This window comes from Ornithodoros turicata, chromosome 1 (genome assembly GCF_037126465.1).
Source record: "Ornithodoros turicata isolate Travis chromosome 1, ASM3712646v1, whole genome shotgun sequence".
NCBI lineage: Eukaryota > Metazoa > Arthropoda > Arachnida > Ixodida > Argasidae > Ornithodoros > Ornithodoros turicata.
The window spans coordinates 4199046-4223607 of NC_088201.1; the positions used below are offsets into that span (position 1 = coordinate 4199046).

Genomic DNA, 24562 nt, shown 5'->3' on the forward strand with positions numbered 1-24562 from the left:
TCCCGAACAGAATGGCCATAATACGAGGATGTCAGATTCTGTGTATTCGGTGCCGTGCTTTCATAGCGGGTACAAGCAAAGATATGAGAATTTGTTCATAATTGCACGCATATTTCAGGAGCTGTTAGAGCACGATTATCTGCACTTTAGTGAATACACTGTGTACACAGTATTGAAAACTGTGTTGCCAACAAGCACAAACCAATAAAACAGCAGACACAAAGCAATCCTTGTGGGATGCAATTTTGAGGGGGACTTCGTTTTTTTTTTTTTTCCAGAATCATTTTCTCGTCCGACCTTTTTCTCCGACGACCCTTAAAAGCATGCTTGCGATTGGAGAGACCACTAACAAAATAGCAAGTCGATAAAGCCTTCTTTGAATGGCACAGGCCAGGCAGCAATTGTTTTGCTTCAACAACTCAATGCAGCTTTGCAGGAAGGCACAGTCTCTTTGAAAATGCATTTTATGCAGTAAATGGAGTTTCTTTATGGGTGTCGTGTCCCTTTTTTGCCCCAGTAGGAAGTGTGCCATCCACATGGGTGTTGTCCCTATCGCACAACGTTACAACAAACAGAAGAGTTACTTTCCATCTTGTTAGGATTTGCTGGGAAGAGGAGTATGTGCTCTCAAATCAATCCTGGTAGCATATCCTGCTATAACTAAAATAAAGCATGTGGCAGAAATATGTGCTAAAATATACTGAAGTGCAAATGAAGGTACAGGGTGTCCAAAGAAAGTTGTTCCCTGGCATTGTTACTTGCCTCTCAACAATCGTTCCCTTTTATTCCAAGTGGTAACATCATTTTCTGACGAAGCACATTGATCTGGGTGGTTCCACTACAAGAATAACAAAATCTTAATCATCTTCAGGGCTGTTTAGGTTGAAACTCTAACCCGAGCACCTTCAAGTGTGTCTGGTAACAGCACAGCAGGCAATTTTTGATAGTATTGCACGCAGAAACATCTAGCTGAGAAATTAAGCTGTTCTTAGTTGCTTTATCAGATAACAAGGTCCTTTTGTATTTTTACCACTCAAACTAAAACATAAAACCAGACACTCATCTGACTGCCAGGTATGTAAACAACTCTTCCCTGGACAACAATACTTCCAATTCCGAGCCCCTGGTAAGATAGCGCTTCAGAGTCACTCAATGTTACGGCCTCATTTAAATCCTTTATTTCAACACTTGCAGGTAATTTATACAAACCAAATTACATCATCTCCATTCGTGGAGAGCACATATTGCTTGTTTGGCAAACTGGCATCGACTGATCCGGTCATCCCCCTCTGATTTTCAAAGCGGGACGTGCGTGCCGGAGAACAGCAAGCCACCTCTACACTGAACACTGACAGCACGACAGCAAGAGCTAGGACAGAACCGCCCGCAGCAGAGTGGGAGGGCCTCCCCCAGGTGGCGTTGCTCAGCAAGGCACACCGAGCGAGCGGTCCCCTAAGACGACGAAACGTTTTTTTTTGCCCCCGTACAAAAAGCGCGTGGTTTTAACGTCCCACCCGACGAACTATATAAAAGAGGTGTTTTTTTTCACCCCCAAGAAACGGCGTATGTCTCCCAGTCTGCGTGGGGGTGGCTCTGCTAAGACAACAGATACGACAGTTTGACTGCCTGGAGAATAAAACACAAGCGTGAAACACAGACCTCCATTGAATGTCAACACGGTTAGTTATTGCTCCAGTCTTTTACACTTGTCCACAGTGTGATATGCGCTTTTTTTTTTTTTTTTCTCTCTCTCGTCTCTACTGCACGCCAACAGCAACAACACAAAACATTTTTTTTTTTTTTTCCTGCTGGAAGACACAAACGGTCGACTGCTCGGTTGGAAAAAGATGCAAGAGCGGCGCTCCGCCTGCCCGCCCAACTCTCTCTCGCTCTGGTTCTCTGACAAACGCAACAACATTATCCAACAACATCCCGCTTGGGCGACGGAGCGTAGGCCGCCTGGGCAGAGGTTCACAGCAGAAACCACACAACAGAGGGCACATCAGGACAAACCCAGCACTCGGTGACTGCAGCGGCAGACTGGCGAGGTAGAACTGTTTGAGGTATCCCTGCATACACGAGGCCTGTCCTACACACCGGAGTGTCGCTGAGGCGTCTGCAACGCTAGCGATTTGCTGAGGTATTTGTGTTTCGCACGGGGTCCCGTGAATCTGAGGTAACATTAACGCAGCTGCACAGACAAATCCGAAGATAATACGCGAGGTGCCTAAACAGGGTGTCTACCAAACTGCAGCCTTCAAATTCCCCGACTTTTCCAGGTTTTCACCGACTATTTCGAGCGAATTCCCTGACAAAAACAAAAGGGAACTTGGTGCCTGCTCGTACGTTTTGACAGCAGATCCAACATAAAACGGACCATTTATTAGGTATTAGTGAGGCTACCCTACTTTTCTGCGTCAGAGCTTGTCATACTGGTGAACTGCTACTCGCAGTAACGTTGCTGCGGCATCGCCTCTCAACCACCGGTCGGCACTCGCGATTCGCCGCCCATCATCACGGCACTTGTCTGCGATTTTCCCCCGACTTCAGCTTCTTTTTAGCCAAATTCCCTGACTATTCCGTGTTTTCCAGGTTGGTAGACACCCTGCTAAACGCACGTTCTAGCATTCCTAACAACGCTGAGGTATTTAAAGTTGCACAGGGATGGGAATCGGAGGTAGTCTTTAGCAGATCAACAAATTACAGTTACGGTGCCCGAGGGTCAAGCGACTCTCGACGCTGTAGCTTTGCTCTACGTACCCTGGTTCAACGTAGTAGGCCAAGAAATCCGAAATAAGCACACGCAGTATGCGAGAGTCCAGGTTTTTTTTTTGAGGTATGTCGGTTGTACAGAACTCTTCGTACACAAAGGGTACCTCACTAATAGCATCAACAGCGTAAGGCGCCCTCACACACAACGTTAAAGAGAGAAAAAGTTCGCTGAGGTATCTGCGTTGTTTAGGAGCCATCCCTGCGTCACATGAGGTATTTGCGGTTGCTTACTCGCTTCCTTCAGCCTGCAATTTTTTTTTAGGAACCGAGGGACCCGTCTGGCATTCGAGAGGTAGATGAGACAACAATGCACAATGCACATTTACACCAAGGTGGAGCTGCAGTCACCAAGTGGTACAGAATGTAGAAAAAGAGCTACTGCTCAGAAAAATTACAGCAACATTTATCCGTCCGCCTTCCTCTGGGGAAGGGCAAGATATCAACAAAGACCCGTCGAAAAAGACCTGGCGTTGTGTAAAAAGCCGTCGAGGTAGTGCAACTGAGGTCCTTGGTTGTTTACTGTATACGGGGGGGCCCACTAAAAAATTTGCAGTTGAACTGCATTTCGAGATTGAGGTTAGAGCCCAAAAAACAAAAGGCACTACTTTTTCAAAAGACTCGAAAAAACCGAGGTATATATTGAGGCTCGCCACGCAACAGTATCCGCAATTTTTTTCCAGACTGACAGCTGTCCCTTGTTGCGTCAAGAGCCAGGAATGCACGATTCTAAATCAAAGTCTCTCGATTCGGTACGGAGGAACACCCGCCGGCAGCGCGTAAATAAGCATCTCGGAGAGACTGTTCCACGCTTGCTCACCGACCGTTATCTACGCAAACATTTGCCACAGCCTGTCGTCGCGCTGGAAACCCAGCCGCGCGGAATACGTATTTCGAATTTAAATCCTCCAATCAGATTTACCGGACAACCCCGTTTCGTGGGCAATGACGGATCCCCGTTCCAAACGATGAAGCAACGTATATGGCACTGCATCGACGGGCAAATATTGCTCTGTATTGCTATATGCCTAAGCGGTTCCATCTCGCCTCTGGTCGTACGTGCGCCGCCCCAGCTTTTCGAGAGCCACCCACGAACAGAGCCAAACTGGTAGGGAAGCAAGGGTGGAATTATCTCAGTCCAGCAGAGAGTGTTCCTGATTCTGGCCCACACAGAGGTTCCTAAGAGCTACCTAGATACACACGGCAGTATAAAAAAATAACTTCCCTTCAAAGCCACGAGATACGCGGCAGATCATCGGGCTCTCTCTCTCTTTCTCTCTCCGTTTTCCGCGGTGCCACTTCCACATCATCTTCGCCTTCGAGCCACAAGATTATTTGCATATGGAAGCCCCACCCCCACCAAGAAACGGATGCTTTCCTCTCGTTGGCACCGCCACTAAATGCACGACTAGAGGCCATACGAACACTCCACCATAACAGACGCTTTGGAATGTTGGTACTGCAGGAATTTTCTCTTTTAGCGGCACAGACACACCCTTGCAGGGAAAGTGTGCGCCCATCGAGAGAGAGACAAAAAGACACGAACGAAAAGCAACCAAACAAAACACTATCACAAATTTACCCACACAAGGACGGTGCTCGTTTTATCCCCCACAGAGTCAACCGAAATGAGTTTCTCCACATGCCATACTGCCGCAGACACAAAAGATGGGGCACTCCCATTTTGTTTTCTTTTTGGCACGCACACACGTACGTGCACACACACACACACACACGCACGCGCAGACACACAATGCCAAAGAAACGAAACCCAGCTCACTTCCATAGGGTGAGAAAAAAAAGAAAAAAAAGAAACGCGCTCTGTTGCACCCAGGGTGACACTCCCGCAATAAAGTGGCGCTGTGCATTTTGATGCAGGCCAAACAACCAAAAGGAAAGATGCATACGTGCCAGCGCTGCTGTTCCGTCATACGGCCATCATAAAAACACAGCAGCCAGCCGACATTGTTGTGTTTGCTTGAAGCTTTGAGGCCATAAATGAAAGTACCAACTGCAAGGGAAAGGCCCTTCCTTATTGCTTATCCGACCGACCTCTGATCTGCAACGACGCACTCGGGGCTCTGGAGATGCAAGGGGGACTCCTCGACGAAAGGACCACACGGCCTATTTCATTATGGGTTTCTGAGATGACTGGAGGGCAACTTCCGGCATCCTAGAAATCGGGTCATCTGGGGGGTACAAAAACTCCTCAAACAGAATGCATCTTTGGAAGGCCGGGGTACATCTCTGCGTTGGACCTCGCACTAACAAAAAGAGAAACGACATAACCCCTCCCGTTTTGGCACAGCGTTTCCTTTTTGGGTGCGCCAGTGCGACCCATCTATCCGAGGGGTTGCGTTTCCTTGAGCAACCACTGGAGCGCAAGTTCCCGTCCCTGTTCTTCGAGTGCCCGGCCGACCACATCACGGCACGCTTGATGGTAAGAGTCCAGCCAATCCACCTGGGTTGGAAATTGTGTTTCCATTGAACAACTTCCAAAGTTATGGAAGGCGACACAAACTATCATAGACTATCACTGTCTGAGGAACTGCAGTAAAACCCGCGGATAGCGATATCGCGTATAACGATATCCCTCGTAAAACGATTGTTCATGATTTTACCGTCAAAATATACATTGTTTCTACAGGGAAACGACCCGCGTATAGCGATGGAGACCGCGGTTCCGAGTACTCGTATAACGATGTTGGGCGCTGTCCCGCGCGCGTAACCTCGCGGCGAAAATCGCCGCGATAAGATACAGTAGAACCTCGATGATACGAATATCACGGGGTAGCGGAAAAAATTCGTATAATCCGAAATTCACATCAAAAGAATTAAACCGAAATAAAAATTGAGGCAGGAAAATAGACAGCGACTGTTCATTTTCCAATACTGTCAGTGAAAGAGGTAGGTGGTAACGCTTTTTTGTCTCCGTATTTGGCCAATGCTGCTCAAATTCGCGAGATGACTCCAAAGGCCAAGCACGTGCTTTCCACCCGCGAGTTGCGCGACAGTGTTCTAAAGCGAGCTTCTCCTAAAGCACGCAGGCGTTAGGTGAAGCCGACTTGCGGAATGGTGACCTGAAGTGTTGCCTAAAGTTGTCTTGCTATGTTCCCTGGTTCCCTCCACGAGTTCTGATCGCTGCTTTCCCAAGCCAGTGCGATGTCACACAGCTTCGCGTTTTTTTTAGCATCTGTTTCTTTTTCTTTTGCTACACGCGGGGTGACGCGCGACTTTTCGGGGACGCGCTATTTACGTCATCCCTCGTTTAACGATGTATCCCGTATAACGATGGAATTCGCGATTACCGTCAATATCGTTATACGCGGGTTTCACTGTACTTCCTGAATGCAATGTTCACAGACGCAGATACTGTTATCCACGTTCACCTCTGTTTATTAGGTGCCGTAAAATCGAGTGTGGGTGAAATTTTTGTAATAAGTGAAGCACAATAAGTGTCTGCACATGTTATGCGGCTGTGGCAGTCTCTTATGCATCTCTAACGCCGCAATTTTTGTTGAAATTTTCACATTGCTAAAAGGCGTGAACCATAACCGAGAGCGGCAAAATGTCTAGTGCGAGCTTTAAAAAGGAGGCACGAAAGTTACGAGACAAATACAGAGCACTGCACTCCATGCTGCAGATTGCTCAGTCACAGTTATATGCACCAATAGACTATTTCAGGAAATCACAGTGCTCCTTGTGCACAAGAGACGATCAAGTACCCGTATTTTCACGCGTATTAGCCGCGGCTTATGCGCGATTTTTTTTTCTCACGGGCGCCCTGCGGCTTATCCACCGGTGCGGCTTATCTGATGACTATTTTTTCCTGGTATTTTCCCCATACGCCGATTTTAACAGCACTGCCCTGCCGATGCACGAACAGTGCGTAACAGGAACGGGTCCACATTCGAGTAGATTGATCTTCCTGGTGCATTCCCCCAAGCAGCTTTAAGGAAAGTGGTGACAGTGATTCTCGTCTTCTGGAAAATCACGGACCCATCACTCCACGAAAAACACCCGACAAGGGCACAATCCGATCTTGGTAGAACTCCAGAACTGACCTCCTCTGTTGTACACTGTGCCGATCCCGGAGTATGGACCACAGGGTTTATGGCCTTCTCTATGGTCTCCTTTGTCGCACAAATCAGTCGTCTCGTATTGCCCGCGGCTTATCTGCGGGTGCGGCTTATCTGCCAGAAAATTTTCAAAACGTCCCAAAAAACGCGTCCTGCGGCTTATCTGCGGTGCTGCTTATACGCGTGAAATTACGGTACAAGAGACGATCATCACTGTTGCAAAAATGAAATGTCGTTCCCAGAAATGCTCAAAATTGGAAGTGAGGCGTGGAGATGCATCGTTTACAGTTGGCACCACTGTTTGACAGTTCAAAAGCCACCCTCACTTTCTTCATCTTCACTTGGGGAACTGAGTTCCTCAACAAACTCATCATTGTCATCACTCGATGAGCCAAGCCATTTTTAAATGCATGTTGCCAGCACACAGTTACTTGTCTCAAAACTGCCAGACTCACAAGAAAAAAAAACGCGCAGAACACTCATGGACGAGCCGAGATCGTCCACTAAGCTAAAAACGTAAAAAGCTATATCAATAACAGTGTTGTTAACTTGAGATTAAAAAGGCCTACACTGTGAACGAATCTGACTGAACTTGCCTGGACAGCTTGCCTTTGGCTCAGCTGCAGGTCTGTTACACGACTATGAGCCATACCGGTGAATACAGTCTCCGTCCGATTTTTCGGACTCGGCGGTGATCGCGCAAAAGTCCGAATAATCGAGCAGTCTGAAAAAAAACTAATTTCACTTCAAAATAACCTTTACTAAGCCCTATTAGGCTGGAAAAATTTGTCGATGCTTTCCTAACGCGCTTCCAGCTCTGCCTGATAACACCAGCTTCTATTTCCCGAAGCGACATTTCGTCACTGTAAGTACACTGACAGAGGCACCGCCGTCATCAAGTCCGCAAGTCGGCTTCACATAACGCATGCGTGCTTTAGGTGAAGCTCGCTTTACAGCGCTGTCGCGCGACCCGCGGGCGGACAGCACGTGCTGGGCCGTTGGCCAAAAACGATGACGCAAAAGCGTTACGACAGACCTCTTCTACTCAGAGGAATGGAAAATGAACGATCATCACTGCCTATTTTGTTGCCTCAATATTTTAGTTGGTTGATTTCTTTTGATACGAATTTCGGACGATACCAATATTTTCCGTCACCCCAAGAGAGAAATTCGCTGGTCGGGCAAACAGAGTCCGAAATATCGAGCGACGGGGCTGCACGGCGTCCGAAATTTTGGACGTTCTTATACATCAACGCTATGGGACCCGCGGACGTTCCGCGAACGAGTCCGAATAATCGAGCATGTCCGAATAATCGAGCATGTCCGAATAATCGAGCATGTCCGAATAATCGAGCATGTCCGAAAAATCGAGGTCCGAAAAATCGGTCGGCGACTGCATTTGCCTCCTGAGAAACATCACGTATGGGTTTTACCTCTTCCGCTGTCAGCATAAGGGGGTCCAGCATCTTGCTTTGAATGGGGACCAATGTCAACGAGTCGAAGGCGAGAAATCCCCGGTCCTTGAAATTGTACTTGGTGGCAGCTTTCCTGACAAGTGCCAGATTTTCGATCCGGATCCCGAACTGGCCGTCCTCGTAGTAGCCCGGCTCTGGTGACAATATTTTCGCCATCAACGTACGACCACTTTCGAAATCATCACCACCAGTGTTGCCACATTTAGGAAAAAAAAATCAATAGAAAGTCAATAAGCACCTCTCCGCTTTAATTTACCCCGCTAAACTCGGGGGGAAACGTCGTGATGTGGCTCCGACAAATCTCATTTCAAAACCAACTGTTTCCAAGCGGGAGCCGAAAGACGGTATCTTCGGTATCATACTGAATTATGAAAGGTTTTCAATCGATCTGCGACATTTTCCCAGGTCAAACCCAATCAGTCGCGACCGCAGTGCCTGACACCACTGATAATGCTCGCACTTACATGGCTGAATGTGCTGCAACAAAAGGAAATTTAATGGCAGCAAAGCCCGGAGACAGATTAAGAGTCGAGTCTTGTTTGCGCACTGAAAAGTTACAAAAATTGGCTGGAAAAGCACGCAGGATGAGTGGGTATGCGATCTTGGGAGAATGCTGCACTACGCGGGAGGAGTAAATATTTCCACCGCAGAAAACTAGGAGCGCTAGCCATGGCCTCGAAGAGCACTAAAACAACAGCGTAGCGTGTTTAACCCACGACCTACTAGATTATAACGACCGTGTCATAACCGGCAACCCCTATCGGCCCACGAGATCTACATCGTGATTGGACAACGGAAATCTGAATCTTGAACGCGCAGAAGCGGACGTACAACTACCGCAGCGCACGACAGCCCCTGTGAAAAAAATTTAAAACGATGACGACAAACAACTTTAGAAAGAAGCAAAGCAGCAGAAGGGTTTTATGTTAGAAGTTATAAAAGGGGGTGAAACATGGTGACACTATCATGTGAAAGAGTAGGAAAGTTTTCAGCTGGAAAAGAAAAAAAAAAAAAAAAAAGTGGGGAAAACGGAGACGTACATGCGACGTCTGCACCGCGTGCGAAGTATTTAGTATTCACCCGTGACAGAGTTTGCGTGAATATGGTTCTTGGGTTGTTCCAGGCTTTAGGTATTACTATACACTTTCAATATCCCACCCGCCCTCAACTCTAGCTGGCAACACTAACCACCACCTACCGATCGAGAGGATCATGCCCTCTTGGAGTCCAGGGTCGTTGGGATGGGGCATCCAGCTAATGCCCATGGGCCCTGCACACACACATGCCCCCTTGTTAACATTCTGCGCACACCAACGCTCCCTCAAAATACCTTCGTGGACATTCAGAAAAGCTCCGACACCGTGGCCCGTCCCATGCAGGTAGTCGAGGCCGACCTCCCAGAGAGCACGGCGTGCTAAGGTATCCAGCATTTGCCCTGGGGGTATTAAAGGCCTAAGGTATTAAACTAAGGCATGATGTCACGAAGGCGTGTGATCGACATCAAGGTAATCCATAACTGTTTCGCGATGAGATAAAATCTAACAACCAACGAATGCCTCAAACTGGTGGTTCGGTTCACATGGCAGAAGAAGACCGGAAGCTAGTGATGGCAGTGAAAATTATTACGTGTAATAAGCCGCAAATTTAGTCGAAATATTTTGTACAATTACCGAGCACCAAAAGAAAGCGTTATGACCCTCGATTTATTTAGCTTTCACTTTTGTGTCCATACTGCCGCTTCAAACTTCAAAGTGATTGGTTAAATATCGTTAGAGCCTGAAGTTTTCGGGAAATATTTTTTTCGAAATTCGGAGGGTAAAAATCGGGTAAATAAATGTGCGCACTAAATTCACGTGAATTCGGGCGAAAAAACTTCCAGTATGCTAAATTCAGGGTGAAATCTGGCTCAGTTACTGAACTAACTGTAGTAGTATGGTACAAATGGTGATGTAACTGAATTTTTCTGCCAAACAAGTAAATTAATGCATTCCTACAGACATTCCAGTGAGGGCAATTTGCCGGGTAAAAAATCGGGCTTCACCCCAAAAGAGGCAACCTTCAAGTCGGGGTGCAAATTCGGGGAAGAATCGAGTAAAACCCTAAAACATCAGGCTCTAACTATCGTCTTTCAATTACCTTTGACGAGTCTGGGAAAGATAGCAGATGATAGCGCTATGTTCCCTTTGACCACACGAGTAAAGCACTCCTGCAAGAAAAGCATTATTTTATCTAGCTATTTCCATCCCTTAATCATCCTGGCACGAGCAAAATCGGAAGATCCGCAGGTTACCTCACCTTCTCGTACTGGCTGGGCACACCAAAATGCCACGTTCTCGTCACATCTGTTGTGCCGTCCCTGCAGCAAAAGCGTCAACGGGGTCAAGCAAGGCGGCGCGCTACACGGTTGTCCCGGTACGTACCTGTACTGGCCCCCGGAATCGCATAAATATATTTCCTCCATGGTGACCCGCCGGTCGGTTTCTTCCTCCGGGCGGTAGTGGATGATGGCAGCGTTGGGGCCGGATGCAGATATTGTTTCAAAGCTGGGTCCCACGTAATCTTCTTGTTCCCTGAACAGAGACTCCCTCTCACCGACCACGTTCCGTTGCGTGCGCACGTGCCGCGATGCTTTCGTGCAACGCTTTAGTAGTTTGGGGGGGGGGGGGGGAACTAACAGGCAAAAAATGGGAGAAGTCTAGCACTTAAGTATTTAAAGAGATTGAAACATTCATTTTACTTTTGTATTTTTTTTTTGCACCCTCAGTCCTCTCTAATAGGAATTTGTATTTCCTCCTCACCGCCTTCGCTGTCCCCTTTCTCTGATGTACATTAGTATATAAACATCTCTACCAAGTGTTCAATGTATCGCACCTGATGAAGGATGGGCTCCGACCGAAAGGTTGTTGTTCAGTAAAATAAATGTTTTAATCTCTTTAAATACTTATTTTATCGGATTCGGGGGTAAAAAAGTCGGGCGCTACTTTTAAATCTGTAATTCGGAGAGAAATCGGGCGATAATTGTACCTTCGCGTGTTACCGGGTGTTCTTGTTTCTCCTCTTGTATATTAAGTCCTTCTTAATCTCTCTCCTTATTTTTGTTCTTTTGCGGGATCGTGACCTTCCAGCGGTAATCCCCGAAGGCATAGACCGTGTTGACACACATGGGTGTATCGCTGGGAAAGTAAGTGACCCATTCTAACATGCGTTACACGTGGCTACCTTTGTTCGTCTTCAGTGGGAACGTGACTCGAGGATTTCATACTGACAGCAATTCGGGGAGAAATCGGGTTTAACCGAAATTGGTCGGAGGTCAGTTCGGGGAGGGGGGGGAGGGGGGGGAATCGGGTTTAACCCGAAAAAGTCACTCCCTATTAGTATTGAGCCTCACTCAACTGTTCACTTCTATAAAAGCAACGTTTAGAGGGAATATCTGTCGCTTAACATTTGTTTGAATCACTTCTTTTCCTTTCAACCGAAAAAAACACAGTTGGACAGAAGATAACGAATGTGACTAGGCGTGCGGCTCTTTGCTATTTCTGCAGAAAAAAAAAAGTGGGGCTAAATGTCTGGTTTTACAATGCGACTACTTTGATGATCACCAACTTTCAAAATCAGTAGGCGTTTTTACCCTCAAATTTGTTTATTCGTTTATTAGTGCTACACAAAATCAGGAACACACTTGAGATAAGGGACCGTGAGGAGAAACCCCGTTAAATGGTCCCGCAAATGTACATCGTGTCTGACTACTTTGCCAACGGCCCCAATCCTGTTCAGCGTTAACGCGGGTGGACGTGGACGTATAGTTTCAGCGCATGCATTGCAGGGGAACAGATTGCACTGATCTTTCCTACCTCCGAAACTGTTCCAATTTGGCAGCTGCACTGATTTCTGTCACCTCCCCCTTGGGCACCTCAGACTCCATCCATAGGAAAAATTCGCAAAGTGCCACAGCATCTTTGATCTGGGATTAAAAGAAAAAACAAACAAACATCAAGTACCCCAGCAAGCCGTACGACGCAAGAAGAGGTATCAACTCGCAGACACTCACGTGTGCTCTTCTCATGCATTCTATCTCAGTCTCGTTCTTTATCGCTTTCCGAAGAATTATCGGGTTCGTACACTCGATTCGGCGTTCCTGAGAAAAAAGGCGCACGCGCGCACACGCATTATAAACCAGAGACGTTTGGTCCACGAACGTTGTCAAAATCCCTGCACACACCTTTAAACAAAATTAAGTTATTCCGTACTGAATTGTCGCCTGTAGACTGCTGTGACGTAAACCCAGACCTTCCTCTGCGAGGAAGGTGCTTGCCAACCAGGGTTGCCACTCCGGGGTTGGAATGATTCCGGAATCATTCCAGATTTATCAGAGCCCCGAATGGAATTGGAATGGAACTAGGCAGTGTTTTTTTTTTTTTCGCAGACGGTATGGAATTGGAATGGACTGGTCCGGGTGCCACACGGTCAAGGGCGAAATAACCTCGTTAATGTCTTAATAAAGTCTTAATGCCTTAATAATGGGTACAACCTCCTCTATAGCACTGCTGGGCTACCCAGCACGGTTACCGGTCCCTTTTCTTTTATTGATGGAATTAACGGAATGGAATGGGGCTGCCAAGTCATTCCGAGGAATTTAAAGGAATGGAATTATCACAAATCTCCATTCCTTGTAATGGAATTGGAATGGAATGGGAGATCCCATTCTGCAACCCTGTTGCCAACTATGCGATGAGGGTTAAAGTTAGCCGTTTCCCACGTTCTTCGCGTCAGGTTCGTGAGCTCTCAGTGGGGTAACTATTGCACGCATGGTGCACGTCAGTGCTACACCTCTGCGCATTGCACAGTTTGTGGGCTGCAGGGATCGACGCATTGCACCGAGAAACTCTGCGTCTAATTATGGCGACTTTCCGACAACGCTCAACCCTTCCACCCTTTTTGTGGAATATTGGAAATGATGCTTTATTTGATTGGAAGATGCATAATTCATCTACGTAATCAAACGTGATCAGCGTTTGATACAAAAGGTCCGAGCTTTTGGTTTCATGTGCACCAACGTCTGGATGATTTCTCAATGATCAACAACGGAGTACAATTTTTTAATGCTTGCCAATCTGTTTAATAAAGTATTCGGCCCAATTTCATAAACAGTCATGGCATTAAACCTGCCTGTTAAATGATAGCAGAGAAGAACTTGTGCCGTTGAAGGGCTCGACAACGAGCGAGGATATTTCCAATGCCATGACGCAGTCGCTGGAGAAGCTTGGTGTGGACTTGACAAAGGCACTTAATCTGGCTACTGACAGTGCACCTTCAATGGTTGGAAGGAGAGCAAGGTGTAGCAACGAAATTGAAGCAGAAACTACAAAATTACAAAGCTTCATTCTTAGAATTTGACTGTATCTTGCACCAGGAATGTAGCAAGGCACTAAAAATGACCCACTTGATGAATGCAATTTTCAACAGTTTATCTATGCTAGAGCTCTGAACCACCGAGAATTCCAGGCATTGCTTGTGCATTCCGCAACAAGGAAAAGCAGCAGCGATTGCCGTGCCATGTCTACTGGTTAAATCGCCGGGCTGTTCTAAGGCGATTCGGTGACCTTCCGGGAGAAGTTAAAACATTTATGACCGAGAAGAAGGCAGAACTTCCTGAACCGAAGAAGAAAGAATGGCTTCAAGACCTCACTTTTGTGGTGGATATAACGGAGCACACCTCAATCGACTGAATGTGAGGCTACAGGGAAAGAACCAAGTTGTAACCAAGTGCTTCCACATCATAGGAGCTTTTGAAATGAGGTTGAACCTTTGGGAGACCCAGACCTCCAACTGGGAACTCCCAATCTCGAAACAACCAATCTGGGCAATGACAATGGCCAATCCTCCTCGCACTGTGAACAAGCACCTCCCTTGCGGAGGATCATCGTACTTACGGCGGAGCCTACCAGGGCAAGCAAAGTTCAGTACAGAATAGCCCAATATTAATCCAGACTGCACAGTCAAGGTGGCGGTCAATACACATCGTCATTCACCTTGGGAACTTGGCTGACAATGGCATAGCTCGAAGAGCTGCTGACCCAGATTTTGCCCGTCTGCTGATTTATCAGCAAAGAAAGAAAATCTTTGAAGACCCGGTAGGGACGAATATCCACCGAGAGGTTTTTGTCGTTGCGGTCGGTCGAAAGGTGACGTTGCAGAGAGCTGCTCAGTTTGCTCTCCTCGATAAACAAGCTAAAAAGACACAGAAAAATATTGTCAGCTTGAGACAAACCTCCATTCAACAAATTACGTGATGACTCACTGGGCAGAGTCCATGGTGACTACCGCATAGGCAAAGAACACAGGGTTGTAGTCGATATCTGATCCCCTCAGGTTGAAGAGCCCTGAAAGATACGTTGAAAGATGAGTAGAAATTGAGAGTAATTCATAACTGTACCACATTTGCATGATTCTAGCACACACATTTTTAATATAAAATGTGTGCTCAAAATCACTCGCAATCTTGTCCAAAAACGGAAATTCAGGCAAAAAGATTAAGCTGGTCCGTGAACACCACGTCCTTGTCTTCCCGTCTCCTCATTGTCATTATGAACCAGCTAACCTACACCCTTTCAGTGTTATCTCCCATAACCACTGTTGTGTTTGAACCAGTGTTATCAACCGCAACCGCAACACGATTGTTGTTGCGGCGTTCGAGAGTTTCGGATGAACGCGACTTGGTTTCCTTGCATGTGGAACAAGTGCTTGTTGCTGTTTGAGTTCTGTAAGCCGGGAAACTCAATCGCATACGAGGGAAGTTTCGGCATCGTTTCGGATCACCGCGAAAACGTATCGGCTGACTGCCATTCCCCCGAGTGTTCCCACTGGGGTCCGCTAGGTGGCGAGCAGCCAGCTAGAGCGGCGAATAGTCAGGCGTGGCCACTGCACACATTCACATGTTCCAATTACTGGAAGTTTTTTCCCCGCTCAAATACACGACTTTGACAGGGGCCCCAAGCGTCACTTCGAATTAGGAGAAACGAGACTGCACTGGATACACGGACCCAGGAGAAAACTTGCGCCACGACGCGTTGCTGGCCTCTGTGCCTTCAGACATTACAGTTAGGTCCTGACTTTTTAGGGTTAAACCCGTATCCGCCCGATATTTACCCCCCCGAACGAAATCCGTAAAATTCGGGTTTAACCCGAATCTACCTGAAAACATCCGGGTCGCGTGGCACACTCATAAGCGTGCATTAAAATAAAGTTTGATAACATTGCTAAACATTAGTTCCATGTTAAGACAAGTTTTTATTTAAAAAAAAAAAAAAATCACCCGAATACACCCGAATTACTGACGACAGAATATGCCGTAACGGGATTTGACCTGAATACACCCGAATTTTCAAACGAAAAATATCACCCGATATTTACCCCCCGAATTTGGCCAAAAATAAAACCCGAAAGAGTCAGGCCCTAATTACAGTAGTCCCGCCACAAAAGCTGTTTCACTATGAAGCATGTTTTAAGCAGGAGGTGATTGAGCTGAAAAGGAGCACTGAGCTGTGGTATGTGCTTTGTGCGTGATCCGCATAGTTTCCTGCACGTTACATGGGGGAGGCATCAGAACCAAGCAAATACAGTAGGTTTTACAACTCGACATGCTATGGGCAGTGATGGCCAGTAGTTAACTACGTACATGTAGCTAAACTACTAGTTAACCTACCTGATTGTAGTTAAGAGTAGTTATCAACTACTTGCAAAAAATGTAGTGTGCAACTACTAGTTAAACACTATTTCGAGTAGTATTATAGTAGTTAGGTTACTGTAGGCGCCAACTACTTCCAATTTTGCCGCAAGCTTTATGGCACGATTGTGCTTCCGACTTTTGCCTTTTGCTACTTGTCTGATGAGAACAGAGGTGCAGAGCAATGCTTGTGATTCATATTTAAGTGTCCAAGAACACTATCGAATGGGATTGATGTCGATGGACAACGTTAAGTAGCTAGAGATGTAGTTAAAATACATTGCAGTAGTTAAAGTAGTAGTTTTAACTACCTCCCCTGAAAAGTAGTTGAACTACTAGTTAAACTACTCCATCATAAAGTAGTATGGGTGTTATGTTTGGATTATGCCGCTGCAATTTCTTCATACATGTTTATTTGATATTGTGCTCGATAAGTGAAAACCCTGGAAGATACCCATTGTGGGCACCATCCACCCAGTTTCGCTGGTGCGTTGGAAAGACGGCGCTGCGCAAACATTTATACTTTCCCGCGTGTCACGCGTATAGGGTGTAATGACGGGTTTATCATTAGGTAGTCTCGTTATACTAGCACCATTACAATTCCATAACATACACAGAACATCCACACATCCAACACACACCACCCGCACATGTCTTGCTTCCTCCTCTGTCCCCATTACACACTCCCTTCGAGAGGATGTCTGCATTGCCGCATAACTGAACTGCAAAAACGGAATCTATGCGTACGAATCTATCTCGTAGCTTTTGTTTATAAATCTGGTACAGAAAAAAAAACAAAAACATTCCTAACATTCGAGTAGAAATACCACGTCAGTGAACCTTGGCGAAATTCACTAGAAATGTAATAGTTAGTCGAACTGTGCGAACTAGTGTATTGAACTGTGATTCCCCAACCTAAGAAGGGAAAGAAATCTAGTCCGTCAACTACGTATGCCGCTGGGGATAAGGAGTCACAACAGCACGCCAGGAGAAATACTGCAGCGCCACCATGCACCATCAGTAGGGGAGCGCACTTTCTGCCGCAGCGTAGCGCCGTGCGGCTAGTCTAATACCCGTGTTACACGGGCAACCTTCGATGACCGTTGAAACCAACTGCCCTGAAAAACGCCCATAGCGCCAGCAAGCGCGAACAGTGTTAACCAGCGTCATATAGTGTCAAGCAGCATTGACTTCAATGCCCTTCTGAAAGTCGGCACATTACACGCTTCGTTTTTCAAGGCAGTTGGCTTCAATAGCCATTGAGGGCTGCCCGCGTAACAGGGGTATTAACAGCCAATAGGGAAGAAGCAGAGAGAGTATCATGGATTACATTATCTGGTGCAGGAAGAGAGTGTGACCCCTCTGCATCCAGCCATCCCATCTGCGGCGCAGTAATATTTGGAGAGCTCACGGACTAAATTCCTTCCCTTCTTGAACTGAACACAACTATAGCGCCACTACAGGTTTTCCTGGCGATTTTAATCCAAGTTCCAGCTAAATTAATCCGTGCCCCATAAAGTTTGCATGGCACGTGGATTAATTTCGATGGCGCTTGGACTAAAATCACTGGGAAAACCTGTAGTTCCAACCAAATGTTTTCGCACTTACAGGCAATCTCGTCGAGAGCTGTAATGACTAGCACCGAGGCTGACTTGTGGGACATATCGTGCCTAACATCGGTGATTTTCTCCTGCCAAGATTTTCCTGTGTACACTATAGAAAGCGAATCCAAGGGCCGGCTCGGTGGAGAAGGACGCTCCTCCCAGATGAGGTCCACCAAGTTCTGAGACACCGGGGAAAGCGAGTGGCCGCCCACCTCCAGCTGGCCAGACAATTGGCGCCAGGCATCGAAGGGCATTAGAAAAGGATCCACCCCAACGCGGCTGCCACTAGACAACACCTGCGTGAGCAATAGGGGTGGGTCGGCGCTACAGCCGCCAGACAAATGCTGCGAGACACTTACCTTGCACAGCCACTCTCCTTGAGAAGGAGTACCTGGAATACCTGCGTTAAGAATCACGAATTTCACGTTCCATCGGGTTTTGGGCAAGCACGGGTGCTGTGACCCAAAGTTGTGCTTAGGGTTCCCGGTTTTTTGAGTTCATCATTTTTGAGACCTCCGGAAATGTGGGAGGTGTAGCTGACAAACAGAAGGTGAATTCAATGCTGTATCGCTGCAATTTGTTTTCGGGTGCATTTCTGCCGCATTTCCGGAGGTCTCAAGAATTATGAACTCGGAAAACCAGGAACCCTAGTTATGCTGGACAAATGGCAAAACAGCGCTAGGCACATTACAGCAGAGAGGGGGGGGGACAGTGGCAGAGGTCACATGATTACGAGAACCAATAGATATGGCCGGACGTTGGAGCTCGACACATAAGTGTGGCTTTGTCACGGTGTCTACCAAGCTGCAGCCTTCAAATTCCCCGACTTTTCCAGGTCGTTAGACACCCTGGGCTTTGTATCCCAGCAACTAGTACGATGGAGGAGGCTGCCCAGGTGACCACAGTCGTGGTTTGTTCGCTCGCTTAAATACAAGGCCGCTGTCGTTTGCTCTGATGGCGTGCATTACAATGTGTGCATCATGAAATCAACTCTATGTATCGTAAAGTGTCGCAACAGGGAGTCCAATTGTTAAACTAGATTGCAGATTGTCACGAGAACAATTGAACCTCTGTATGCAATAAGGGGATAAGTCGACTTATCCTATTTTTACTATTTTTGTTGCAATGACATCTACATACCAGTATGCACCTGCCAATGAAAACTTAGGACCTTATTGCGATTTGTTGGCCCGCTACAGCATGGTAAAAAACGGGAAATGCATGTGTGTCAATGGGACGGACAATCATATCAGGCCCCTTTTCTCATTTTGGGATTTTTCGACTTATCCCCTTATTGCATACAGAGGTTCAATTGCTCAATCGAAATTTTATACCGCCTTTACAGCACAACTGCCACGCGCAAAGGCGTAGGTCACAGTGCATCGTGTTCATACTTGTACTATGCGTAACAAAGGATTATACACTGGGTGTTCCACCTAATGCGATAGAAAATCGTATTAAAAATCTGCTCATCCAAATACAGTGGAATCTCATTAATTCGAACCTCCGGATAATCCCAACTCTCCTCCGGGTCCCGTCTCTAGAAGCTCGCACGCGCTCCCCGTGCCCCCTTCCGAGACAGCGTCTCCCATTGGTTCGAAACTCCGCTTTATTCGAACAAATATCCTGGGCCCCCTCGAGTTCGAACGAACGAGAGTCTACTGTATATTATGAGGTCGACACTACTTATCCTCGGGGAGTTTTTTTGCCATACTTCCGAGCACTTTTATGAAATTTAATCCACGAGAGATTGAATGTTTCCCAATTTATCCCCAAAATTTGACAAGTCAACCTCCCATATTACTTTTTTTTTTTACAAACAGAAAGCCCACGGCAGGTTTACCCCATTGCATTGCGAAATACATTCCCTACTACTTTGGTAGTAGCTAAAAAAAAAAACTAAAACAGTTGTTTGGAGGAGTGTAAATTGTCAGTGGAGCTCAGTTCTCCATGAAGTTAATGCAAGATGCTGGCGGAAGTAGAATGGCCACCCGTCTCCTTCCTGTTCTCAATCTTTTTTTTCCGCCTATGACCATTGTAGTAGTGAACGTATTTTGCAATAGAATGGCGTAGATCTGGCATGCGCTTTCAGATTGTGTAAAAGAAACGAGAGGTCGACTTGGCAAATTTCAGGGTTCAAATGGGAAAATTCAATTTCTCGAAAATTAAATTCGATAAAAGCGCTCGGAAGCCATGGCAAAATCTCCCCCCCCCCCCCCACAAAAAATAAATAGCGTTGACCCCGTAATGTTCAGACAAGCAGATTTCTTAAGATTTTTTATCGCGTCGGGTGAAACACCCCGTACGTATATGTAAACGAGTCAAAAAAGACAACAATGACGTCAATTTTGCCACTGAGGATTGTTGCAGTGAGTGATCGTTGAGGCTCTATGTTCTTGAGAAAGGAGGTGGAGACACTGCGACACACAAACAATTTGCCTGCATAAATTGACCCTGTGTTTTGGGGTTTTAGGAGTTTTGAAAATCAGGGGATAAAAATCAGGTTTTATTTCAGGAGCTACAAAATCCGGTGACATTGGGTGGAAAGAAAAAAAAACGACTTTCACTCGAGATAAGCGTGAGATGCCAAATAGCCCAGCAGCTTTGGCATGCATAGTGTTTAGCATTCTGCAGTGCCTGCACTCCTGGCTGGCTGAATTAGCTTTGCAGAAACTTCATTTTCGGGTTTTACCCCGACTGATAATGGTGCAAATCGGGGGTAAAGACATATTTCACCGGATTTCAGCCTAAAACACAAATAAATAGCTTCACAGACCTGCATCTGTTAACTTGCTTAGAATTTACTGGGTAGCATACAAAAAAAAAAAAAAAAAAAGGATGGTCATTTTGCGAGACCGCAAGGTCTTTTGAAACGTATGACTCGATGGAAGCCACATACCATCCTTCATAAGAATCCAATTAGAGTCTAGTTCTTGCTCAGCCTGCAGAAAGTACCGTCCATCTGTCCAGACAGCTGCGTGGTCCTCCGTTACTATAGCAGTCCCTGAAGGAGCAAGAGTTCCAGACGTTACTACAAACGCAACAGTAAGTTTGCAGGTTATAAGCACTCACCGGCACTTCCCATGAACCCTGTGAGAAAAGCCCTTCGCTTGTCGCAAGGGGCGAGGTATTCGCTCTGAAACGGCACACAATAACGCTTTTTAAAGCGACGCATTGAGGAGACAATCATGAGCAAAACGAGCAGAGAACTTGAGGCTTGCCCTCATGATTCATTCCTTATTCCGAACTTGTGTCTCTGAGTAGCACGCGTTCCGTCGTGTGACCCTGTCGCGCTCGGTGTAATGAGCGATTCTTCATCAAACTCGAATGAATATGCGGGAGTGTGCGTGTCCCTTTTTGTTTTTCTTTTTGGGAAATAACCACCGTGCAAGGTGCATACGGAAACCTGTCTTAATTCCACTAATTACAGTACCGGCGAAAGTAAAATTTGACATGGAAGAGAAGCGGAACAACCAAATTTATTGCTTCGGGGATACCTAAAAATATGTGCATGAAGGACAAGGGGCACCTTGACGTCGTCATTATACCACTCGAATGTATGCCACCTATAGTTTTTTTCTATAGTTTATAGAGGCTTTTCCCCGCATATAGTACTACATTCGGTTCGTTGGCTGCCACAATAAAGCTTCGCAGTGCATGACACATTTCATCCTACCATGTCTTCGTAGCTTGGAACCAGTGATGGCCACTAACTACTTCCACAGTATAACTACTAACTACTTCGCGATGGAGTAGTTCAACTACTTTTCAGGGCATGAAGCTAAAACTGCTTCTTTAACTACCGCAATGTATTTTAACTACATCTCTACCTACTTAACGTTGTCCATCAACATCAACCCCATTCTATAGTGATCTTGGACACCTAAAAATGAATCTCTCACAGTACACATGCATGGCACAATTGCTCCGCACCTCTGTTCTCATCAAACAAGCAGCTCAAGGTAAAAGTCGGAAGCACAATCGTGCCGTAAAGCTCGCGGCAAAATCGGTAGTAGTTGGTGCCTGCAGCAATCTAACTACTATAGTTAACTATTGGAAATAGTAGTCTAACTACTAGATTAACTACATGTAGCAAAAGGCTCCTGCATCGGAGTTGCCGATTATGAGATGGTCACTGTAATCTATTAGGTTGTAAGAACAACATGGGGCACCGTTGATGTATGCACAGGTGATGAGTTTCAGCTTCTTGAAGCCCCGTAAGGGTCACACTGCCGGAGAAAGCCAATGAGGAGGCTCTGCACACACCACCTTGGAGGCCACCTGTGGCACACCTATCCAGGCTTTCCGAAACTACGCCATGGAGGCAACCACGGGCAACTGTAAAGCCGAAAGCGGAATGCCAGCAGTGAAGATGACACCAATTCCAGCTTCACTTCTTGGTGGGACCCTCATCTTATTCCTTCCTCCACGATTCACGTGTTCTCACGCTGAACGTCGCGATAGCAAAGCAGTAACAGGGTGTCTACCAAACTGCAGTCTTCAAATTCCCTGACTTTTCCAGGCTTTCCCCGACTATTTCGAGCAATTTCCCTTACAAAAACAAAAGGGGAACTTGGTGCCTCGTGCTACGTTTTGATACAGGACCCTTATAAAATAGACCATTTGTTAAGTATTAGTGAGGCTATCCTACTTTTCTGCCTCAGAACTTGTCATACTGGTGAACTGCTACTCAACTCAACTCAACACTCAACCACCGGTCGGCACTCGCGATCCGCCATGCATCATCACGGTACTTGTCTGCGATTTTCCCCCGACTTCAGCTGTTTTTTGGCCAAATTCCCTGACAGTTCCCAGACTTTTCCAGTTACTTCAAAATTCCCTGTTTTCCAGGTTGGTAGACACCCTGAGTAATGACGGTTTCGACTGGAACAACAACAACGTTATTTTCGGCCTTGGAGAGTGGGGAGTTTCATCGCAACAGGCGATACTCTACCCCAGTGCTTGGTGGAATGGGGGGAATAAAATAACGTGCCCCTTTACAATAACGATCGAAGTCCGATGGTGTCCAGAAATGTCAGAAGACCTTTGAGCGCAGAGCGTTGCTGGGCTGGATTGGGCCAGGGACCAAGCAATTTCGGTAGGGAGAAAGGGCGAGAGTCCAGCTGACGAAGAGACTCGGAGAGTGTGGTTCGGAGAGGTTCGTAGTGAGGGCAATGAAGAAGAATGTGCTCCAGATCCTCAAGAGCACCACAGTGGCAGCAGGTGGGAGAATCAATTTGTCTCAAGCGGTAACGCCACTGAGCTGTAAAGGCCACATCGAGGCGCATGCGGTGGATTAATGCAGCATCCTGACGAGATGTGTTTCGTGGCATGCGGAAAGCGAGCGTGGGATCAACTCTGTTCAACATAGAGGGGAGAAGAATGTCGGTTGTCCGTTGGCGGGAAGCCAGCTTACCACACTATCTACGCCGCAGGCCACAGGCTAGTTCTCCAGTGGGTTCCAGCCCATTGTGGTGTCGTGGGGAACGAGCAGGCCGACAGCGCCACAGAAGCAGCACTCTCGTCTCGGAACCGGACCCGTATTGTTCTGGTCAGAGGAGACCGCCGTTTCGACTGGGAACTTTACGCCGCCTTCCTTTTTTTGCCCCTCGTGGATGCGGCTTAAAAGTCTCGCGAAAGGTACGAGTTCCGAGAAGGACCACGTACCTGGTGTGCATCCCCGGAAGGAACTATGTAAGCCTGAATTGCTTCGCTGACGTACGTCGAATTTTTCATAAGGGCTCGCAGGCGCTTGAGCAAGGTCCCCGTGTTGCGCATTGCCATGTCCAGTGGCTCTGAGGTTGATGGCTCATCTGCTGCTGCAAGAAAAGTCCACATTCCCTCTGAGGAGCAATGAAATGCCACTCGATCGTTAAGCAGAAGCCAGCACGAGAAATACTTTCACTCAACAGCGTCTCTTATCCACGACCTACTAGATTATAACGACCATGTCGTAGGCCCCCCCCTTCCCACCGCCGCATTTTTGGAAGGTAGCGGTGGCGCTACTTGTCGTCCCAGTTACTGCTTCCTCAACTTCTACGATACTTTGTACTTCAGCTTACCTTAGTATGTCTGTACAAGCGGTGGATATTCCACGGATGTTTCATTCTGAGGTTGATTATCATCATCATCATTCTACGCGTTTTCGTAGGAGCTATTGCCGTCGTCTGCTACGGTAGTCGTACGTACGCTTCTGCGCGTTCAGAATTCAAATTTCCGTCGTCCAATGGTGATGCAGGTCTCGCGCGCCGATGAGTAGCGCCCCCTGGCGGATCGTGCGGACGGGCTCCTCATAGGGCGTTGCTGATTATGACACGGTCGTTAGAATCTACTAGGTCGTGGTCTTATCACAAAAACACCTTCAAATGCCAGCCACGACTTTGACACCCTACGCTATCGCCAAAACATATTCAACCTCTCTGAATACTATCACTGGTCAACGGTCAAGGGAACTGAGACAGAAACTATTGCCTGGCTAATTTTTGAACTGGCCAGAGCCAGTTAAAATATTATAATAGTTAATATTTTTCAGTAGCCCTTCAGGAAATGCTTTCCGATAGCGCAGGAAATTCATGGTAACGTTCGGTAACACAGCTGCCAGAGATCGAGCAGGACCTTTGGATTATCTTGCACGGTATAATCCTCAAATTTTTCATTCTTTTCTCGTTATTGCTATAGATGTCAGTTTCAAATTCTAAAACTTCAAGTACAGGTTGGGACTAAAGTTTACGGGACATGCAAGCTGCATACTTTTTCTCCGCTGAGACACCTTAGTGGCAGGCTGAAGCAGGCAACTTCATTGCTTCAAGGTGAATGAGTGTGCTGCAAGCCACACATTGCAGTAGTTTCGGTATCGATTCCCTTGAAGTGGGACTCCGCAACAAAATCACCGCAGAGATTGTGACACACCAG

The 24562-nt window shown here is 46.7% G+C and overlaps 1 protein-coding gene across 1 annotated transcript in view; it reads right to left on the reverse strand.

Annotated features, from left to right (window-relative positions):
• Positions 1–4781: 4781 nt before the first annotated feature.
• LOC135377334 (xaa-Pro aminopeptidase 1-like) overlaps positions 4782–24562 on the reverse strand; it is a 38582-nt gene continuing 18801 nt past the window's right edge. Inside the window, exons 3-18 of the mRNA XM_064609688.1 lie at positions 23318–23469; positions 20723–20786; positions 20550–20654; positions 18010–18050; positions 17655–17946; positions 14622–14703; positions 14353–14551; positions 12372–12458; positions 12175–12284; positions 10744–10893; positions 10619–10679; positions 10460–10529; positions 9654–9758; positions 9522–9593; positions 8282–8457; positions 4782–5230 (exon numbers count right to left, since the gene is read on the reverse strand). Coding sequence (XP_064465758.1) covers positions 5111–5230; positions 8282–8457; positions 9522–9593; positions 9654–9758; positions 10460–10529; positions 10619–10679; positions 10744–10893; positions 12175–12284; positions 12372–12458; positions 14353–14551; positions 14622–14703; positions 17655–17946; positions 18010–18050; positions 20550–20654; positions 20723–20786; positions 23318–23469 — 1886 coding nt within the window. The 3' untranslated portion in view covers positions 4782–5110. The remainder of the gene's footprint in view (positions 5231–8281; positions 8458–9521; positions 9594–9653; positions 9759–10459; positions 10530–10618; positions 10680–10743; positions 10894–12174; positions 12285–12371; positions 12459–14352; positions 14552–14621; positions 14704–17654; positions 17947–18009; positions 18051–20549; positions 20655–20722; positions 20787–23317; positions 23470–24562) is intronic.